The 20677-nt window shown below is 43.2% G+C and overlaps 2 protein-coding genes across 6 annotated transcripts in view; one reads left to right on the forward strand and one right to left on the reverse strand.

Annotated features, from left to right (window-relative positions):
- Window positions 1–5241, reverse strand: part of IFT122 (intraflagellar transport 122) — a 67947-nt gene extending 62706 nt beyond the window's left edge. For 3 of the 4 annotated variants that reach the window (XM_061397147.1, XM_061397146.1, XM_061397145.1), the window contains exon 1: window positions 5083–5241. In XM_061397147.1, coding sequence (XP_061253131.1) covers window positions 5083–5123 — 41 coding nt within the window. In that variant the 5' untranslated portion in view covers window positions 5124–5241. The remainder of the gene's footprint in view (window positions 1–5082) is intronic. The other variant, XM_061397148.1, reaches the window with a different exon arrangement.
- A 108-nt stretch (window positions 5242–5349) lies between these two features.
- On the forward strand, window positions 5350–14512 carry MBD4 (methyl-CpG binding domain 4, DNA glycosylase). 2 transcript variants are annotated; one of them, XM_061397149.1, is made up of 8 exons: window positions 5350–5655; window positions 7162–7388; window positions 7806–8605; window positions 10948–11022; window positions 11100–11234; window positions 12212–12361; window positions 12844–12947; window positions 14188–14512. In XM_061397149.1, the coding sequence occupies exons 1-8, from the start codon at window positions 5563–5565 to the stop codon at window positions 14263–14265; spliced, it is 1662 nt and encodes a 553-aa protein (XP_061253133.1). In that variant the 5' UTR covers window positions 5350–5562; the 3' UTR covers window positions 14266–14512. The 2 variants fall into 2 exon arrangements, with proteins under 2 accessions (XP_061253133.1, XP_061253134.1); XM_061397150.1 differs by having other exon boundaries at window positions 5571–5655; window positions 10951–11022.
- Window positions 14513–20677: the final 6165 nt, after the last annotated feature.

Here is a 20677-nt window from a genome sequence, read left to right on the forward strand (position 1 = left end):
CAGGGAAGCCTGGCGTGCTGCAGTCCATGGGATCTCCAAGAGTCAGACACGACTTAGTGACTGAACAACAGCAAGCAGGGAACCAGCGCAGCCAGTAAAGAATCCGCTTGCAATGCAGGAGACACAGATTCAATCCCTGGGTTGGGAAAATCCCCACTCCAGTATCCAGTATACTTGCCTGGAAAACCCCACGGACAGAGGAGCCTGGAGGACTACAGTCCAAAGGGTCGCAAAGAGTCAGACACGACTGAGGGACTAAGCAGAAGGAACTAAGACCCCGCAAGCCTCAAACACACAAACAAAACACTCTGGTAACTACTTAAGAGCATTTACCACAGAGACACCTCATGTTTATCTCTTCAAATGCATTATTTTATGGCGTCCTCACAATTCTGTGAGGTAAGAAGTACTACTCGACTACAGGTGGCGCTAGTGGAAAAGAATCTGCCTGCAACGCAGGACACCCTGGTTTGATCCCTGGGTTGGGAAGATCCCTGGTTGAGAAGGAAATGGCAACCCACCCCAGTATTCTTGTCTGGAGAATTCCATGGACAGAGGAGCCTGATGGGCTACAGTCCACGGGGTCGCAAAGAACTGGACACAACTGAGCGACTAACACTTGCACTTTCCCTTGAGGGCACCCAGCTCAGAGAGGTCAAGCATCTTGCCCAGCATCACACAGTCAGCAGTGAAAGGGCCAGAATTTTAACTCAGGTCTGACTCTAGAGTCTGTGCTGTCCCTCCTTCCACTCTCCTGAGTTACTATCAATTTTAACAAATGTGGCTGCTCTCAGTACTTTAAAAACAGTGACTGATATTTATTAAGCACATTTATTTACGTGTGTGCAAAGTACAGTTTAAATGCTTTACACATGTTAACTTCCTTAATTTTCATAACAACCCTATATTTGTTTCACACATGAGAAAACAGGTAAAAAAAAATTAACTAACCTGCTTGAAAATACACAGCTACTGAGTGGACTGAGCATGCACTCAATGCAGTTAGAGCCAGAATTCAAATCCAGTGGTCAGTTGCTAGCTATCAGCAGCTTGTGCTATGAGCACTTTTATAACAGAGTTAAAAGATAAGTTAAAAAAATTTTTTTTAACTCAAATCTCTAAAAAGTAGAAGTGAAAGATACAGTAGAAAGGCTATATGTTTTAAGAAAAGAGCAGTACAGAAAAGAGAAATACCCTTACCGAAAACAGACAATTCCTTGTGTTTAAGATACAAATAAACATCTCCTACTTCTGTTGCCTGCTTGACTCCTAAAGGCGTTTCAGCCTGCTGTTCCCTGGAACACTGGGAATAATGAATTAGTGGCTAAGAGCATTGGCTCTGGAGTGAGCCAGAAAACTACCTCCATCACTTACTGTGTGACCTTGACAAATTACTTACCCTCTCTGTGCTTCAGTCGCCTCCTTTGTAAAACGGAAATAAGTACAGTACCTATGTCAGCGGGTTGTTGTGAAGTGACGATGAGATAAAAAATATGAAGTTCTTAACCAGCGCTTGGCACAGAGTGAGCATTAGCTATTACTGGTACAGAGTACAAAGAGAGCAACTACTTCCAAAAGGAGCCTTAAGGATGTTCAGGACTTCACTGTGAGATGAAGGCATGCTTTCCTCACACAGAGAGGCCTAAGAAAAGACAGAGGGGGAATGGCCCTGTTCCAGAAGCTAAAACAGAGGCTTCACAATGAAGCTGAAAAGATCATGAAGGAAGATTTTGAAAGTCAGGCTGTGGAAAACTCCCCAGTAAATCAGTATTCCCCCAAATGCAACCTTATATGATGAATTTCAGTTCAGTTCAGTCACATCCGATTCAGCTACCCCATGGGCTGCAGTACGCCAGGCTTCCCTGCCCTTCACCAACTCCCGGAGCTTGCTCAAACTCATGTCCATAGAGTTGGTGATGTCATCCAACCGTCTCATCCTCTGTCGTCCCCTGCTCCTGCCTTCAATCTTTCCCAGCATCAGGGTCTTTACCAATGAGTCAGTTCTTCGCATCAGGTGGCCAAAGTATTGGAGTTTCAGCTTCAACATCAGTCCTTCCAATGAATATTCAGGACTGATCTTTAGGATGGACTGGTTGGATCTTCTTGGAGTCCAGGAGACTCTCAAGAGTCTGCTCCAACACCACGGTTCAAAAGCATCAATTCTTCGGCGTTCAGGTTTCTTTATAGACCAACTTTCACATCCATACATGACTACTGGAAAAACCATGGATTTTACTAGAAGGACTTTTGTTGGCCAAGTAATGTCTCTGCTTTTTAATATGCTGTCTAGGTTGGTCATGGTGTTTCTTCCAAGAAGCAAGCGTCTTTTAATTTCATGGCTCCAGTCACCAACTACAGTGATTTTGGAGCCCAAAAAAATAGTCTGCCACTATTTCCATTGTTTCCCCATCTATTTCCCATGAAGTGATGGGACCAGATGCCATGATCTTAGTTTTCTGAATGTTGAGCTTTAAGCCAACTTTTTCACTCTCCTCTTTCACTTTCATCAAAAGGCTCTTTAGTTCTTCTTCACTTTCTGCCATAAGGGTGGTGTCATCTATATATCTGAGGTTATTGATATTTCTCCCAGCAATCTTGATTCCAGATCGTGTTTCATCCAGCCTGGCATTTCGCATGATGTACTCTGTATATAAATTAAATAAGCAGGGTCACAATATACAGGCTTAACATACTCCTTTCCCAATTTGGAACCAGTCTGTTGTTCCATGTCCAGTTCTAACTTTTGCTTCTAGACCTACATACAGATTCTCAGGAGGCAGGTCACGTGGTCTGGTATTCTCATCTCTTGAAGAATTTTCCATAGTTTGTTGTGATCCACACAGTCAAAGACCTTGGCATAGTCAATAAAGCAAAAGTAGATGTTTTTCTGGAACTCTCATGGAATTCTCGTTTTTCTGGAACTCTCTTGCTTTTACAATGACACAGTGGATGTTGGCAATTTGATCTCTGGTTCCTCTGCCTTTTCTAAATCCAGCTTGAACATCTGGAAGTTCACAGTTCACGTACTGTTGAAGCCTGGCTTGGAGAACTGTGAGCACTACTTTGCTGGCATGTGAGATGAGTGCAATTGTCAGGTATTTTGAGCATTCTTTGGCATTGCCTTTCTTTGGGATTGGAATGAAAACTGACCTTTTCCAGTCCTGTGATCACTGCTGAGTTTTCCAAATTTGCTGGCATATGGAGTACAGTATTTTCACAGCATCATCTTTTAGGACTTGAACTAGCTCAACTGGAATTTCATCACCTCCCCTAGCTTTACTCGTAGTGATGCTTTCTAAGGCCCACTTGACTTCGAATTCCAGGATGTCTGGCTCTAGGTGAGTGAACACACTATTGTGGTTATCTGGGTCATAAAGATCTTTTTTGTATAGTTCTTCTGTATATTCTTGCCACCTCTTCTGAATATCTTCTGCTTCTGTTAGGTCCATACCATTTCTGTCCTTAACTGTGCACATCTTTGCATGAAATGTTTCCTTGGTATCTCTAGTTTTCTTGAAGAGATCTCTAGTCTTTCCCATTCTATTGTCTTCCTCTATCTCTTTGCATTGATCACTGAGAAAGTGATGTTATCAATCTTATCTCTCTGTGCTATTCTTTGGAACACTGCATTCAAATGGGTATATCTTTCCTTTTCTCCTTTGCCTTTAGCTTCTCTTCTTTTCTCAGCTATTTGTAAGGCTTCCTCAGACAACCATTCTTTCTTTTTGCATTTCTTTTTCTTGGGGATGGTCTTGATCACTGCCTCATGTACGATGTCATGAACCTCCATCCATAGTTCTTCAGGCACTCTGTCTATCAGATCTAATCCCGTGAATCTCTTTGTCACCTCCACTGTATAATAGTAAGGGATTTGACTTAGGTCATACCTGAATGGTCTAGTGGTTTTTCCCTACTTTCTTCAATTTCAGTCTGAATTTGGCAATAAGGAGTTCATGATCTGAGGCACAGTCAGCTCCCGGTCTTGTTTTTGCTGACTATATAGAGCTTCTACATCTTTGGTCACAAAGAATATAATCAATCTGATTTTGGTATTGACCATCTGGTGATGTCCATGTGTAGTGTCTTCTCTTGTGTTGATGGAAGAGGGTGTTTGTTATGACCAGTGCATTCTCTTGGCAAAACTCTGTTATCATTTGACCTGCTTTGTTTTGTACTCCAAGGCCAAATTTGCCTGTTACTCCAGGTATTTCTTGACTTCCTACTTTTGCATTCCAGTTCCCTGTAATGAAAGGATATCTTTTTTGGATGTTAGTTCTAGAAGGTCTTGTAGGTCTTCACAGAACCACTCAACGATGGTTTAGGTGATAAAATGATGAATTTAGGTGATAAAAACGGAACAGAACATTAAACAATATTGAATCATAAAGTGAGACAGTCATTCTCTTTCGAGACTCTTTCAAACCTTCTAACAAGACACAGGACAAAGTCTTGGTTTGATGCTATTCATCGCAAGCACCTCTCGACCACACTTGCTAAATCTCCAGCTTTAAAGACAGTACCCCTGAGGCTCAAAGGTTCCCTAGCAACAGTATCTACGTACAACTTGTTAACCTCCTTTTGTTTCTCCCTGCCTTAAGTCCTACAGTTATCTTACATTTACAGCGACTGCTACTGGTTTTCATATACGGAGTAATAAGGGTTCCTGTAGAATGTAAAATCATATTTAAAGAAAAATAAGTCAGACAATTTTGAGAAAAAACAAACAAGACTATAGGCAACACGTGGATGTGGCAAAAAGTTGTCAAGTTGGGAAAACACCGAGGAGCCCAGGATGGATTTTTGAGTAAGGCAACAAGATAAGATTGTGAGGACGTGTGAAGCCGCCTCCAAAGGCCGCTACCTCATACGTGGTACAACCCCTCGCTCCCACTCCAGGCCTCAGTTTCTGCATCTGCCAAGGGGTGGGAGGGCGACCTTGGAGTCGCCCAGACCGGGGGCTCAGTGTCCTCAGCCCAGCCCGCAGGCCCGTTGCCCTTGGCAACCACCAGGATTCACGCCAAGGCGCCCGCCATCCCCGAGGGCCGGGGCCTCCCGCTCCTCCCGGACAGCCCCGATCCTCACCACTGTTCGACTTTATCTCTCCACGTCAACACGGCCCTCATCGCGGTTTCCCTGAAGACTCGGGCCCCTCCTCCCCGCCTCGGCAATAGGCCTCTCTCAGCCAGCCACTTTGTCTACCTGCGTTACCCCTGGCAACGCACATGCGCAGTGAGCTGCGCGCGCCAGGGTTTCGAGTGCGCATGTCTAAAAGGGCTGGAACGGTGGACCGGAAACCTAGAGGCGTCCGCGATTGGTCGGAACGGTGCGTCTTCCTTGACGAAGGATTTGATTGGCTGAGCCGCGGAAATAGCGGCTGCGGTCGAGGGGGCGGCCGGAAAGCTGCTAAGGAATCGGAAAGACTTGCACTGCACTCATCTGTTGGTTCCAGCCTAGCGCTCCGAACTGAAGAAATTTTCACCTCTTACTCCGCCGCACACCCAGAGCGACGCCCCCTCTCGGCCTGTTGCTGCCGCCGGAGCCCACTTGAGAGGCACGTCTAGGATGGAGAGTCCGAGCCTGAGGGACTGCGGAGCTGCCCCCTCGGTCGTCGACCGTGAGCGCCTAGTCCCAGACCGGCTGTGTGACCTCCGGCAAGTCATTGTCCCCTTTCGGGCCTCAGCTTCACCACCTGTATAATGAGTGTTGGGGGTGAGGGGGAAGTAGAAGGTGGGTGGGCCTTTCTCAACTAGGTTGGATGGAGCCTTGGAGGCCGGCAGGGTTAATTCCTGCAAGCAGGGGCTGGACGAGGTTGCTGGGAGGTTTTCTGGTGCAAGGAGATGACTGCCTGGGAGTCAGTCATCTGACTGGAGGATCATCACTCATCTTGGAGGATCCGAGGAAGACCTTGGAGGAGATGTCGTGTTAAGCAGCCAGCAGCGCTCGAGAAATGGGTACTGTGAGAAAGTAACACAGGAAGCTGCAGTCATTGTTTGAGTACTTGTGTATGCGCGGGATGGGGCTAAGATGACTTACGTACTCCCCCCTTCAAAAAAATATAATCTTAAGAACTACCTTAAAAGAGGTATCACCTCCTTTTTACAGGTGGATAAACAGACTTTTAGAGGTTCAGTAACTTGCTCTTGGATCACACAGATAGTAAATGAAAGAGCTGGGATTTGACTACATTCTGTTGATTTTAAAGTTTGTGCTGTTTTCACCAGAATTCAGTTTCCTTATCACCAAAGCTGTAAAGGGTAAAATTTCTCAAGATCCACCCCGCATCCCGCAAATTATTTAACCCCTAATTGCATCAGAAGACCTTGATTCTAATTCTAGTTAATCACTGATTCATGCTTACTTTCCCTGTTTGTAGAAAAGAAGTTGGTTAGACAGACATCTTTAGACACTCATCCAACTTTGAAAATGTATGATTGAGTGATTAGGATACCCTCTACTGAAGTTTTTCAACAGTAGTACAGGAACAGAAGTATTAGACCAAGATTTAAGTAGACGTGGGTTCTGGAATCATTTCTGCAAGTAACAATCTTCCTGTCACTCAGTTTTATCAATAAAATGAGAGTAATCCTTATCCTACCTACCTTCTCAAGGTTATCAGATCAAGAATGAATGAGAATTTGAAAATTCTATATCAGAAGTTCTTTACCTTTTTGAGGGCTACAACTTCTGATGAAAGTAATAGATACTTTCCCACCACCCCCAAAATGCATATATATTAAAATTTTGCCTCACTTATTTGGGAGGGAGGGTGAAAGAGGGTATCTCACTAACTCCTTTAAGCCTTTCTGTGTATCCCCAGGTTAAAAACTTGGCTCTTGGTTCATATGTTTCAATTTATGCCAGATGTCACCAGAAACCTGTATAACGGTGCTATTCAGTGATTAACAAAAAAATGTTTTTCTAGCAAATTGCTTGAGTTTTTCATTGTTCAGAGATTTCCAACCCTTTTTAACCCATATTGGAGGACAGGAAGGTGTTGAAAAATAGGAAGATACTCTCATAGCATGACTGATCCATACTGACTCTAACCTCTCCCATAGTCTATGTGGTTCCTTCTCTGTCACTGACTGAAACTGAATAAGCAGAATCAAATTAATTTTAAATGAGCTAATCACTTGCACTTTGTTTTTTTTTTTCAGGGAGGAAGATGTTGCTCTGGGGTCAGAAAGAGTGGGAGAGGATGAAAAGCAAATGGTGATGAAAAGCAGCAGTGAATGTAATCTCCCTCTACAAGAGCCTTTTGCTTCTGCTCAATCTGGTGGGAACGCAATGACAGAGTGCCGAAAGTCTGTACCATGTGGATGGGAAAGAGTTGTGAAGCAAAGGTTATCTGGGAAAACAGCAGGCAAATACGACGTACATTTTATCAGGTGAGCATGCAGGGCCGTAAAGACAGTACAGCCAAATAATTTTGTCTAGACAGATGGGAGGAAAACATAGCAGAAATTTTGACTTTTTTCTGTCTTCACCATAAAACCATCATGGATTCTGTTCCTTCGTTGTCACTGGTTAGTTATATCAGGTGAGCTGGGGACAAATACTTAACATTTTCTCTGACTGCAAATGGTTACTGGGAAGACTGCACTTGAGTTATATTTGTAAAATTGTGTTATATTATCAAAAAGGAAGCTATTTAAAAGCACCTTTTTAGCAGTTTTTTATTTTAAATAGCAATGTCCATGGCAAAATTTGGAGGTTATTAATAAAACATCTGAAACGTGACGCAGTTCTTTTTAAAAGTCACTTTTATTTACTAGCAGTAAGTGTCCTTTAATGTCATTTTCTAGCCCACAGGGACAGAAGTTCAGATCCAGAGTTTCACTTGTTAATTATCTTCACCAAAGTGGAGAGACTTCTCTTAAGCCAGAAGACTTTGATTTCAGTGTATGTCCTGAAAGAAGCATCAAGTCAGAATGTAAAGGCCGAAACACAGCAGCTCTGACATTCCAACTGCAACACCAAAGTAACAGTTCAAACCGGAACCTCAGGACACGGAGCATGAGGAAGAAAGATGTATTTCCCCTGCCAAGTGCTTGTTTGGAATTGCAGGATAGCGGAGAACTACCCAACTTGAAAGATGAGGGTGTTCATGATATTGCCTCCAGAAAGGTTAGCAAGTCCAAAAGAAAGGTGACTGTTTTGAAAGAGATTCAAACTAAGAAAACAAAACCAGGGTGCCGCAAGAGTCTTCCCGATCCTGTCCAAAGTAATAGAGAATCTCAAAGTGAACCTGTTGCACAGGAAAGTCACCTTGAGGGAACTTGCTGCATCTCTGATGCCAGAGCCAGCAAACAGGCCCTCAGTGTGACCACTGAAGAGGAGAGGCTTGGTAAAAAAAAATCATCGTGTTTGGGATCAAACGGTGAACAGATCCCTTCTGGCATTGTAAGCAAATTATGTTCGGCCAAAGAAGCGGAACCCAACAATAAGTGTGAGGACCCCCTTTTAGAATCTGAGGAAATAAGAACCAAAGTAGAAGCTGCGGAGAGGAAGGAGCATTTGCATATGGACATTTCAGAAGGTGGCTCTGAAACAGACGACAGCTCACAAACACAGAAAAACCCTACGTCTGCGAAAGTATCTCAAGGTATTCAGTGCACTAAAGTGCTGTTAAAGGCACGATGAGGAGTTGGCACTTCCTGCCTGTAGGCAGTTAGGATGTGAGAACAGAATGAAGCTCTTGAGCCATGTTATCAGATACATCCTACCAGTTGGTCCTAGTGCTTTGTCTAACTGATGTTTAAGCCCTTTTGCATGGCAGAGAAGGGATTGGCGGGCTGCCACTCTGATGCCCCCAGCAGAGGACAGTTGTGCCACAGACAGTTGCTACCATGGCTCCCTGGTACAATACCTGGGACTCTCGTCAATAGTGCTCTCCCTTCTTCCCTTTTGTCCAGTAATCTTATAACTTTAGAGGAGAAGAAAAGGCTGCCCTTCTGAGGTTTGAGGAAGACTCCTTTTATACGTAAAATGTTTGAGATTAGCCAATATCTTCTCTTTGCACCCTTGTTACTTATTACTGATATGTGACTTCCAGTTTAATTTTGCATGTATCACAGTCATTTTTATTTTCTGTTGTAATGCTACTCTAAAATGCTTTAGAGCTCTAAATAATTCAAAACTAATCACATAGTTCATCTATTATTTGTAATATGCTCTTAATACAGAGTTCAGAGCTTAGCAGTTTTGCCTTTATGATACTTCAGTGAATAGGAGATGAAAAGGAGACCTTTGAGCAGCCCTCTCTTAGTTATTCATTATGCCATTATGATATAATGAATAACTCCTTTAAAGAAGAACAGTAATTTTACTTGAAGTCCTATGGGGAGACAGCGTGGACGGACCCGTAGAGCAGGTGATTAGACTTGGTTCCTTCTCTTGGTCCCCCTCATGGGTTTATTATGTCTTTGCTGTGCCTGGAGTTTCTCTGCCTTAAATAGAAGATGACCACATACACCTAGGAACTGCATAAAAATTCTTCAGATCTGTCCTTTAAAGACCTTGAACTTCCTAAAGTCTTGAAGTTTATGTAGATTTATTGCTAGTACAATGAGCAAGTAGAATATTGAAAAACATCCTTTAGTGACTAAAATGGAAGTATTCTGTTCATCGCATGCATAAAGTCTATTCTTAACATGAGATGATACGTTTACTGTAGGTAATAATAGGTGTCTGACGAAGTAGTAAAGACTTCCCCATTGTCTTAGTTATAAACTGCCAAGTGAACTGAACTTAGTCTCCTATTAATAAGAAGGCTTAGACAGCATATACTTATAGGAATCCGCAGAAGAAATTAGCAAGTAGGTAGTAAGAGCAGTTTCTGTTGTTCTAACTCTTTTTACTTTCCACTGGGCTTTGCCTATTCAAACTAGAATAGCAAAAAAACCCAGACTGATTACCTGGAGACATGGATACGTATCCCAATCTATAGTCAGTCTCGCTGTTGTTCAGATAGTTGCTTAATTTCTAAGCCTTAAGAGTCTTCATCTGTAAAATAACAAGTGGTAACCTTCACTAGTCCTGTTTTTCACATCATGAATGTTGTAAAGTGGAAAGTGAAAAAGATGGCTTTGTGCTAGACAAACACAAGGTATTATTAACTGACATGCAAATTTCGAGGGTAGGGCTCTAGCGAGTATTAAATGTGATGATTTTAGAAACTCGAGAGGCCTAATAACGGTGGTTAAAGAGTCTTTGGTAAATTGAACATCCCAATAGATAGTGGCCTCAGGTGTTGTAAGGTCCAAATCTTTGGGTTTTTCTGCAGGTTCTGTTTTACCTGTATCCTTTTTTGTTGTTTTTCTGATAAAAGTATTCACTGCAGAATATTTGAAAAATACAGAAAATTACAAGAAAAGTTAACAACAACCATTATATCATTTTGGTTTATTTCCTTCTAATCGACATCATTTTTTTCTTTTTTTTTTTTTAATTGGGATCATGTGTTGAGTATTGCTTTTTTCACTTAAAAATTAATGACATGGGAAAAAAATTCATGATCTAGTCTTAAAATATTTTAATGACAAGAGAACTAGTATAACAGCGGTTAAAGGCATGGACTCAGGAGCCTTGTTGCCTGGATTAAAATTTCAGCTCTAACCACTAATTAAATAGAACAAAGAAGTATAGCTAATGAAAAAAAAAAAAAAAAGAATTGCAGCTCTGACACTTACTAGCTGTGTGACTTTGGGCAAGTTACCTAGCTTCTCTGTTCCTCAATTTCCCTGTCTTCAAAGTGGAGATAAAATAGTACCTGCCTAGCTCCTAGTTCATTAGTAGGATTAAATTGGCTAATTTTTGTGAAGCTTAGAGTAGCGCTTGGGGCATTCTAAATGCTTTTTAGTAGTAGTGGACTGTTATTTGCAGTCCTGAATATTTCTGTAGACTGAACCATAGATTCTGTAAACAGTGTTCACTCTTCCTTTTCAGAAGACACCGTCCCACGGACACAAATAGAAAAAAGGAAAACAAGCCTGTATTTTTCCAGCAAATACAACAAAGAAGGTATCCCTTTTCCCATCAGAAAGCCAGACTTTAAATCTGCTTCAGGTGTTCAGCTCTGATACAGTGTGTTTGTTTAGCTCTTAGCCCCCCACGACGCAAGGCCTTTAAGAAGTGGACACCTCCGCGGTCACCTTTTAATCTCGTCCAGGAAACTCTTTTTCATGATCCGTGGAAGCTCCTCATTGCAACTATATTTCTCAATAGGACCTCAGGTTTGGGATTCTTTTCATCTTTGTCTTGGTAAAGACTCTGTGTTGAGGAGAATTGGTTAGGAGGCCTGGCCTCAGGTTTGATTTTGACCTCAGGTGAGGCCTTCTTGTAATCCTCAAATTTTTCACCTATGAGAAAGTTAGACTAGATAACCTCCAGCAGCTTTTTTGTTTTTTTAATAATTAAATTTATTTATTTTTAATTGAAGGATAATTGCTTTATAGTACTATGTCTGTGTCTCTATTACCAGCCTTCTTTTGCATTAAGGAGCAAATTGTCATTTATTTTCTGCTTCCAAATTATTTTGGGTCATCAGTGAAAATCAGTTATTTAACATTCCTCATCTCTCTGTCATGTATAAATGCACTTCTTTTTCTTTGGATACTTTCCTTAATGTCATTGGCATCTTTGTGTTCTGTATGCTTTTACACTAGTTATCTGATGATCTTGATTATTTAAACTGACATCATGCAAGGTCAGGTTTCAGTGTAATCTGGACAACTAACCAAATAGGTTAATGATGTTAGGTTTCGACCCTGAAAATGGTTGCTGTTTATATAGGTAATGTTTTCTTGTACATGCTTGATCGCTCAGTCGTGTCCGACTCTTTGCAACCCCATAAACAGTAGCTTGCCAGGCTCCTCTGCCCATGGGATTCTCCAGGCAAGAATATTGGAGTGGGTTGTCATTCGCTTCTCCAGGGGATCTTCCTGACCCAGGGGTCAAACTCAGGTCTCCCACATTGCAGGCAGATTCTTTACCATCTGAGCCACCAAAGCAAGTTTCATATAGAGAGTTTTTTGTTTTCATTCTTTCTTGTTAAACCACTGATTAGAAAACATTGGTTTCCCAGATGGCTCAGTGGAGATGCAAGAGACACTTTTCAGTTTCAGGTGAGATTTATAGATAAGGAAGTACCTGCACCTAAAATCAACCCATCCGGAGGCATGTAATCGCATCCTTATTTTTAACTTCCCAGGCAAAATGGCCATCCCTGTGCTCTGGCAGTTTCTGGAGAAGTACCCTTCTGCTGAGGCTGCAAGGACCGCAGACTGGAGAGATGTTTCAGAACTTCTTAAACCTCTTGGTCTCTACGATCTTCGAGCAAAAACCATTATCAAGTTCTCCGGTAACTTTTCCCATACACCCAAAGGAGAAAACATAAAAATGTGGCTATTTAAGAGAGAGCCGCACCTTAAATTTCAATGTCCTCAGTTGCGACATTAATAGAGATCTTTCAGCCCAAGCTCCAAAGGCATTTGAAAATCATTCGCTTGCCCCAAACCACGGTCTCCCACTGACCCAGAAGATAAATCTTTGCCCAGCACTGGGTCAGGCTGTGTGAGCAGGATTAGGGGAAGAAGGCAGTGAAGCAGAAAGCCCAGCTGACCTCTGGGATGTTACCTCTGTCCAGTTAGCCCAGCTCAAGACAATAAGATGAGTTCGTGGTAGATGAGCAGAGCTGACAGGACTTGTGCTGCAGGAATTCAGAAGGAAGCAGTCACCACTGCTATTAGGCTATTAGGAGACATGCTTTCCCGTCCTTTTCTCCTTTTTAGGGAAAGGATTTTTCTAGAGGCTGACCTGATGTTTGGGGTGTTGTATTCACAGATGAATATCTGACAAAGCAGTGGAAGTATCCGATCGAGCTTCACGGGATTGGCAAATATGGCAACGACTCGTACCGAATTTTTTGCGTCAATGAGTGGAAGCAGGTAAGGCCCAGCTCCAGCACATTCTGTCTCTGGGACAAAATAAGTCCACCGTGGTGCTTCAGACTTTCTTGGACCTAACTCGCTATTACGGTCACAACCAATTTCACTCCAAGCTGGAGGGGTAGTGAAGGCTTGGGGTTTATTGATGCAGGAGAGGGTCTAGAGGTTTTCCCGAGTTGATGAAGACTCCCTGGCCTCTGAGTGACCCCATCGGTGTGCCTCTTCTGAGCCTTTCCTGTCGTTCCCATTCACGTACCGTCTCTAGGCCCCATGCGGTTTTCCTCATGTCACGGTCGTACTCGCCTTTACAAGCCCACCCCTGGAGAGCAGGCTTGTGTGGGATTAGGTGGTCTCAGTTTGTACGGTCAATGGGTCCTTCGTCAGCTGCCCATTCTATCGAGCATGCCCAGCCTGCAGGCATCCAGGAGGCATCCTGGCCACCGGTAGGCACTGCCTCAGAGCCTGGTATGCTAACTCCCTCGCCTGTGACTTGCCCTGACGCATATAGCTGCTTGGCCTAGCCAAGCCCAACCCTGCTTCACTGTGTATTGTGACCTGAGCAGTTCGTTTAAAACTCTCAGGGTCTATAACCTCCTTCTGGAAAAATAGCCTATTAATATTTGACTCACGTTATCACCACCTCACACACTGAGTCCTGGGGAAGATCAGTTCCAAACTGGAAAGTATCTTATAAACTGTGAAGGATTCCTTTGATGTAAGGTGTAATCCTAAACATTCGTGAATCCCATTAGGTTACAGATTATTATACTTTTTCAGGTATATTATCAGCAGATACTGTTCTCCCACCGTATCTTTTTTTTTTTTTTAATAATTTTTATTTATTTTACTTACTTATTTTTGGCTGCACTGGGTCTTCTCTGCCTTGTGTGGTCTTTCTCTGGTTGCAGTGAATGGGTGCTAGTCTTCATTAGGGTATATGGGCTTCTCGTTCCACCGACGTCTCTTGTTGCGGCGCCTTCTCTTGTTACAGAGCACAGGCTCTAGGGTGCATGGACTTCAGTAGTTGTGGTGCGTGGGTTTAGTTGTTCTGCGTGTGGGATCTCCCCAGACCAGGGATCAAACCTATGTCCTCTTCATTGGTAGGTAGATTCTTACCCACTGTGCCACCAGGGGAAACACACCCCCACCAGCACCACTATATCTTTAAAAAGCCAATTTAATAAATGCATTTCTGACAAACTTACATAGGCATCTGTCTCCTGTGTTGTATTTCTTCCAGGTACACCCTGAAGACCATAAGTTAAATAAATATCATGACTGGCTTTGGGAAAATCACGAGAAATTAAGTCTATCTTAAAAACTCTTTGAAGTTTTCAGACTTGTTTTTTCTACATCGCTTTGCACTTTGATTCTTCAGAGCTCCATTAAGCACAACCACCTTTCCGGGCGTATAGATTTTAATCAGCCCAGCTACTACCAGCCTACTGTATGTTTTCTTAATGTGCGTACCACTGGTAGATCTTTGCTACTGAATGTGCTGGAACATGTTTTAAGAGTTTTTTGGTTTTTGTTTTAAGAAAAAATAAATTGTTATTTGACAACAATCCTAAAAATGTAAATGTATATGACTTTCCAATAATGAAATGTGATTTGAAGTTGGAAAAAAACTCTCCTTAGTTACCGACAATATAAAGCAAATTTCTATCAACCTTGTTTGAGCGAAGATTAGACGTTCTGCTCTCTTTCTGTAGAAAATGATACCATTGCTGTTTAGTCGCTAAGTTGTGTCCAACTCTGTGCAACCCTGTCTGACTGTAGGTCACCAGGCTCCTCTGTCCGTGGGGATTCTCCAGGCAGGAACACTGCAGTGGGTTGCCATTGCCTCCTCTAGGGAATCTTACTGACCCAGGGAGTGAGCCTGCGTCTCCTGTGTTGGTGGGTGGATTCTTTACCACTGAGCCACTAGGGAAGCCCTATTAATAAAAATATTTTTATTAAAAAAACACCTTCTGTGAGGATGATCTGGCTGTGTCATCTGTCACCTCACTGACTGCTGGGGTTGATTTCACTGATTGGTTGGTTAGGCAAGCTGCACGTTCAGCTGAAGAGGACAACCTTCTCCAATCGAGGAGGACCGTTCTTTGATCAAGGATATATGAGTACCTGCACTCCCCTGCTAGGACCTCCAGACAAGCTCTCAAGGTCCATTTGTAGGAGAACATAGTGTATTCAAGCTTCCAAGACTCCAGACACATCCCCCAAAAAAACGCCAACCCCCAAGGAAAAATAAGATTATTTTGTCATCGTGTGTGTGTGTGTTTATAGGCCCTTTCTTTCTATTCTTTTTTTTTTTTTTTTTCACTGTACCAGGTCTTAGTTGCAGTATGTGGGATCTAGTTGCCCAACCAGGTGTCAAACCCAGGCCCCCTTCATTGGGAGCACAGAGTCTTAGCCACCGGGGAAGTCCCTGTCATTATGTGTTCTTAAGGACTCTCGGTTGACTTTTAGGAATTGGAGATTTGACCCCGGCATCCATTTGATAACCTAGTGTGAATACCTGCCTGCAATTATGTTTCAGAGTCTTGGTTTCTGACTCATGTGTTCACTGTGATCCCCATGTGAAAACTCAAGCATTTACCCATCTCTCATCTTCCAGCTGGAGGACAGGACCTTTTTAGTTTTATGCCTTTTTTAATACAGGTATTATCATGGTATAACCCAAATACTAAAACATTTACTTTAGAAGGAACTCATAAATGAAAATCTAAGTTATCAAGCCTCAATTATCACTCATTTTAAGATGAGAGGGTAACAGACAGGGAGGCCAGGGGTTTCCAAACTGAGGAAATAGGCTGCAAGTGTCAGACATTTTTTCTCTCTCTCTTAAGTGGCGGGAGGAAACAAACAAGTGTTAAGAAGCGGCGGGAGGAAACAAGTGTTAAGATTTTTCCCCTTGAACTGAACTTTTCTCAAATGCACTTTTCTTGCACTAACCGATGCATTTTTCTTACGGATATATTTGTCTGGAGCTATGTTAATGCACTGTGTATTTACCCTAGACTCTTGTCTTCAACTTGGTTCCGCCTAAAGGCTCAGAACCCACTTGACAAACCAGTATGTTATACATTGTTCTCCTAATCTATGTTACTGAAACTGTATATTTGCTTGGAAATCTGCCTTTCTTCAAGATTCATGTCAGTGGTTTTATAGCCTGAGATGACTCACCTGGTGCCAATGTTATCTCAAAATGCATGCTGTGGGTGAGGGGCCTGGTGCCATTCTCTGAGTCTGAGACATTTCCTTTCTCTAATTAGCAGACTGCTAGTAGCTATATAACATCCAGCTAAAGACTAGCAGGGGGGCACTCTTTCTGCCCCCTCCTGATGTCTATGTCAGAAGCTTTCTCTATCTCTTTCATACTTTAATAAACCTTTATTACAAAAAAGCTCTGAGTGATCAAACCTTGTCACTGACCCCGGATTGAATTCTCCAGAGGCCAAGAATCCCGGCGTCTTAGGTGGTTCAGCAACAACCTTTTAAAGGCATAATTTGCAAATTAAGCTGATTGAATAAATGAAAGATAAATTGTTAGGAAAACTGCTTTTGTTGTAGGGTAGAGCGTGAGCAGAACAAGGAGACGCAGCTGCAGAGCACTGGTTGTTGCCACTTCAGTGAATGAGTTCCATTTTTTAGAGAAGGATGGATTTTGAACAGAGCGGGAAAACTGGCCACACACATACCTGCAAGGCAAGCATCCACTTCATAACCTCCCATCACATTTTTATGTAACAGACACCAGAATAGCATTCACTAAGTGTGAAGGTTTGTGCTGGCTCTGTGGGGACTTTCACAGGAAAGTAAAAATAATAATGAACAAAAGCAGTAAGGTGTGGGGACATGGTGCCCAACACTGCGGTCAAGAGCCTAGAGGGTCCCCTGCAACCCTGGCCACAGCTGAGGTCAGAGAGTAGGGCAGGCACCAAACTTGGGGTTCAGGGGTGGCAGGGCCCAGGTCCCATCCCAGCATCTCCGTCAGGATTGTGGGCCTGGAGACATCGCAGGGAAGCTCCACATCAGGAGCTCAGGCTATGTCAAGCCCTGCCTTTTCCCTTTTCCTGCAGATAACCTGGTTTCTGTACCTGTTCCCTGTTCTCTTTAGAATGGGTCAGTTATGGTTATTAAATCAATATATGAAATAGTTTACATGGAGTCTCGCTTATAGAAGCACTGCATTAATGTGGCCCATAGGAATGGTCTGAGGGAAGACCTCAGATTGTTGAGAGGGTCACAAAACTAATGCAATTTAGGGGCTTTCCTGTCAGTCCAGCAGCTAAGACTCCACCCTCCCATTGCAGGGGGCCCAGGTTCGATTCCTGGTCAGGTCACTAGATTCCACATGCCACAGTGAAGTTCCAGCACCGCCAAATAAAACAGTTTAAATAATAATGCGTTTCAGTAAGGATGATATTTTATACAGAGTAAGCCCTCAAGTGTTTGGGTTTTTTCTAACTTTTTATTGAAACAAAATTTGCCCCCCCCAAAATTGATTTAACCATTTTTAAAGGGCACAGACGCCCGAGACCAGGGGCGGCGGCTGGGAGGAACAACCCACGCCCGAGGCCAGGGGCGGCGACTAGAGGAGTTACCCCGCGTCCGAGATCAGGGGCGGCGGCCGGGAGGAGATACCCCATGCCCCAAGCCTGAGGACAGGGGCGACGGGCGGGAGGAGCTACCCCATGCCCCTAAGCCCGAAGCCAAGGGTGGCAGCAGGGAGGAGCAACCGCACGACCGAGGCCAGGGGCGGTGGCCGGGAGGACCAACCCCATGTCCAAGGAGCCATGGCTGCGCGGGCGCAGGAGGGCCTAGAGGAGCTATCCCACATTGAAGGTCAGGAAGGGTGGCAGTGAGGAGATACCCCTCGTCCAAGGTAAGGAGCAATGGCTGCACTTTGCTGGAGCAGCCGTGAAGAGATACCCCACGCCCAAGGTAAGAGTAACCCAAGTAAGACGGTAGGTGTTGCAAGAGGGCATCAGAGGGCAAACACACTGAAACCATACTCACAGAAAACTAGTCAATCTAATCACACTAGGACCACAGCCTTGTCTAACTCAATGAAACTAAACCATGCCCGTGGGGCAACCCAAGATGGGCGGGTCATGGTGGAGAGGTCTGACAGAATGTGGTCCACTGGAGAAGGGAATGGCAAACCACTTCAGTATTCTTGCCTTGAGAACCCCATGAACAGTATGAAAAGGCAAAATGATAGGATACTGAAAGAAAAACTCCCCAGGTCAGTAGGTGCCCAATATGCTACTGGAGATCAGTGGAGAAATAACTCCAGAAAGAATGAAGGGATGAAGCCAAAGCAAAAAGAATACCCAGCTGTGGATGTGACTGGTGATAGAAGCAAGGTCCGATGCTGTAAAAAGCAATATTGCATAGGAACCTGGAATGTCAGGTCCATGAATCAAGGCAAATTGGAAGTGGTCAAACAAGAGATGGCAAGAGTGAATGTCGACATTCTAGGAATCAGCGGACTGAAATGGACTGGAATGGGTAAATTTAACTCAGATGACCATTATACCTACTACTGTGGGCAGGAATCCCTCAGAAGAAATGGAGTGGCCATCATGGTCAACAAAAGAGTCTGAAATGCAGTACTTGGATGCAATCTCAAAAACGACAGAATGATCTCTGTTCATTTCCAAGGCAAACCATTCAATATCACAGTAATCCAAGTCTATGTCCCAACCAGTAATGCTGAAGAAGCTGAAGTTGAACAGTTCTATGAAGACCTACAAGACCTTTTAGAACTAACACCCAAAAAAGATGTCCTTTTCATTATAGGGGACTGGAATGCAAAAGTAGGAAGTCAAGAAACACCTAGAGTAACAGGCAAATTTGGCCTTGGAATACGGAATGAAGCAGGGCAAAGACTAATAGAGTTCTGCCAAGAAAATGCACTGGTCATAACAAACACCCTCTTCCAACAACACAAGAGAAGACTCTACACATGGACATCACCAGATGGTCAACACGGAAATCAGATTGATTATATTCTTTGCAGCCAAAGATGGAGAAGCTCTATACAGTCAGCAAAAACAAGACCAGGAGCTGACTGTGGTTCAGACCATGAACTCCTTATTGCCAAATTCAGACTTAAATGGAAGAAAGTAGGGAAAGCCACTAGACCATTCAGGTATGACCTAAATCAAATCCCTTATGATTATACAGTGGAAGTGAGAAATAGATTTAAGGGCCTAGATCTGATAGATAGAGTGCCTGATGAACTATGGAATGAGGTTCATGACATTGTACAGGAGACAGGGATCAAGACCATTCCCATAGAAAAGAAATGCAAAAAAGCAAAATGGCTGTCTGGGGAGGCCTTACAAATAGCTGTGAAAAGAAGAGAAGCAAAAAGCAAAGGAGAAAAGGAAAGATATAAACATCTGAATGCAGAGTTCCAAAGAATAGCAAGAAGAGATAAGAAAGCCTTCAGCGATCAATGCAAAGAAATAGAGGAAAACAACAGAATGGGAAAGACTAGGGATCTCTTCAAAAAAATCAGAGATACCAAAGGAACATTTCACGCAAAGATGAGCTCGATAAAGGACAGAAATGGTATGGACCTAACAGAAGCAGAAGATATTAAGAGGAGATGGCAAGAATACACAGAAGAACTGTACAAAAAAGATCTTCACGACCCAGATAATCACGATGGTATGATCACTGACCTAGAGCCAGACATCCTGGAATGTGAAGTCAAATGGGCCTTAGAAAGCATCACTACGAACAAAGCTAGTGGAGGTGATGGAATTCCAGTTGAGCTATTCCAAATCGTGAAAGATGATGCTGTGAAAGTGCTGCACTCAATATGCCAGCAAATTTGGGAAACTCAGCAGTGGCCACAGGACTGGAAGAGGTCAGTTTTCATTCCAATCCCAAAGAAAAGCAATGCCAAAGAATGCTCAAACTACCGCACAATTGCACTCATCTCACACGCTAGCAAAGTAATGCTCAAAATTCTCCAAGCCAGGCTTCAGCAATTTGTGAACCGTGAACTTCTTGATGTTCAAGCTGGTTTTAGAAAAGGCAGAGGAACCAGAGATCAAATTGCCAACATCCGCTGGATCATAGAAAAAGCAAGAGAGTTCCAGAAAAACATCTATTTCTGCTTTATTGACTATGCCAAAGCCTTTGGCTGTGTGGATCACAATAAACTGTGGAAAATTCTGAAAGAGATGGGAATACCAGACCACTTGATCTGCCTCTTGAGAAATTTGTATGCAGGTCAGGAAGCAACAGTTAGAATTAGACATGGAACAACAGACTGGTTCCAAATAGGAAAAGGAGTTCGTCAAGGCTGTATATTGTCACCCTGTTTATTTAACTTATATGCAGAGTACATCATGAGAAACGCTGGACTGGAAGAAACACAAGCTGGAATCAAGATTGCCAGGAGAAATATCAATAACCTCAGATATGCAAATGACACCACCCTTATGGCAGAAAGTAAAGAGGAACTCGGAAGCCTCTTGATGAAAGTGAAAGTGGAGAGTGAAAAAGTTGGTTTAAAGCTCAACATTCAGAAAACGAATATCATGGCATCTGGTCCCACCACTTCATGGGAGATAGATGGGGAAACAGTGGAAACAGTGTCAGACTTTATTTTTCTGGGCTCCAAAATCACTACAGATGGTGACTGCAGCCATGAAATTAAAAGACGCTTACTCCTTGGAAGGAAAGTTATGACCAACCTAGATAGC

The sequence above is a fragment of the Bos javanicus genome, chromosome 22, assembly GCF_032452875.1.
Source record: "Bos javanicus breed banteng chromosome 22, ARS-OSU_banteng_1.0, whole genome shotgun sequence".
NCBI classification, from domain to species: domain Eukaryota; kingdom Metazoa; phylum Chordata; class Mammalia; order Artiodactyla; family Bovidae; genus Bos; species Bos javanicus.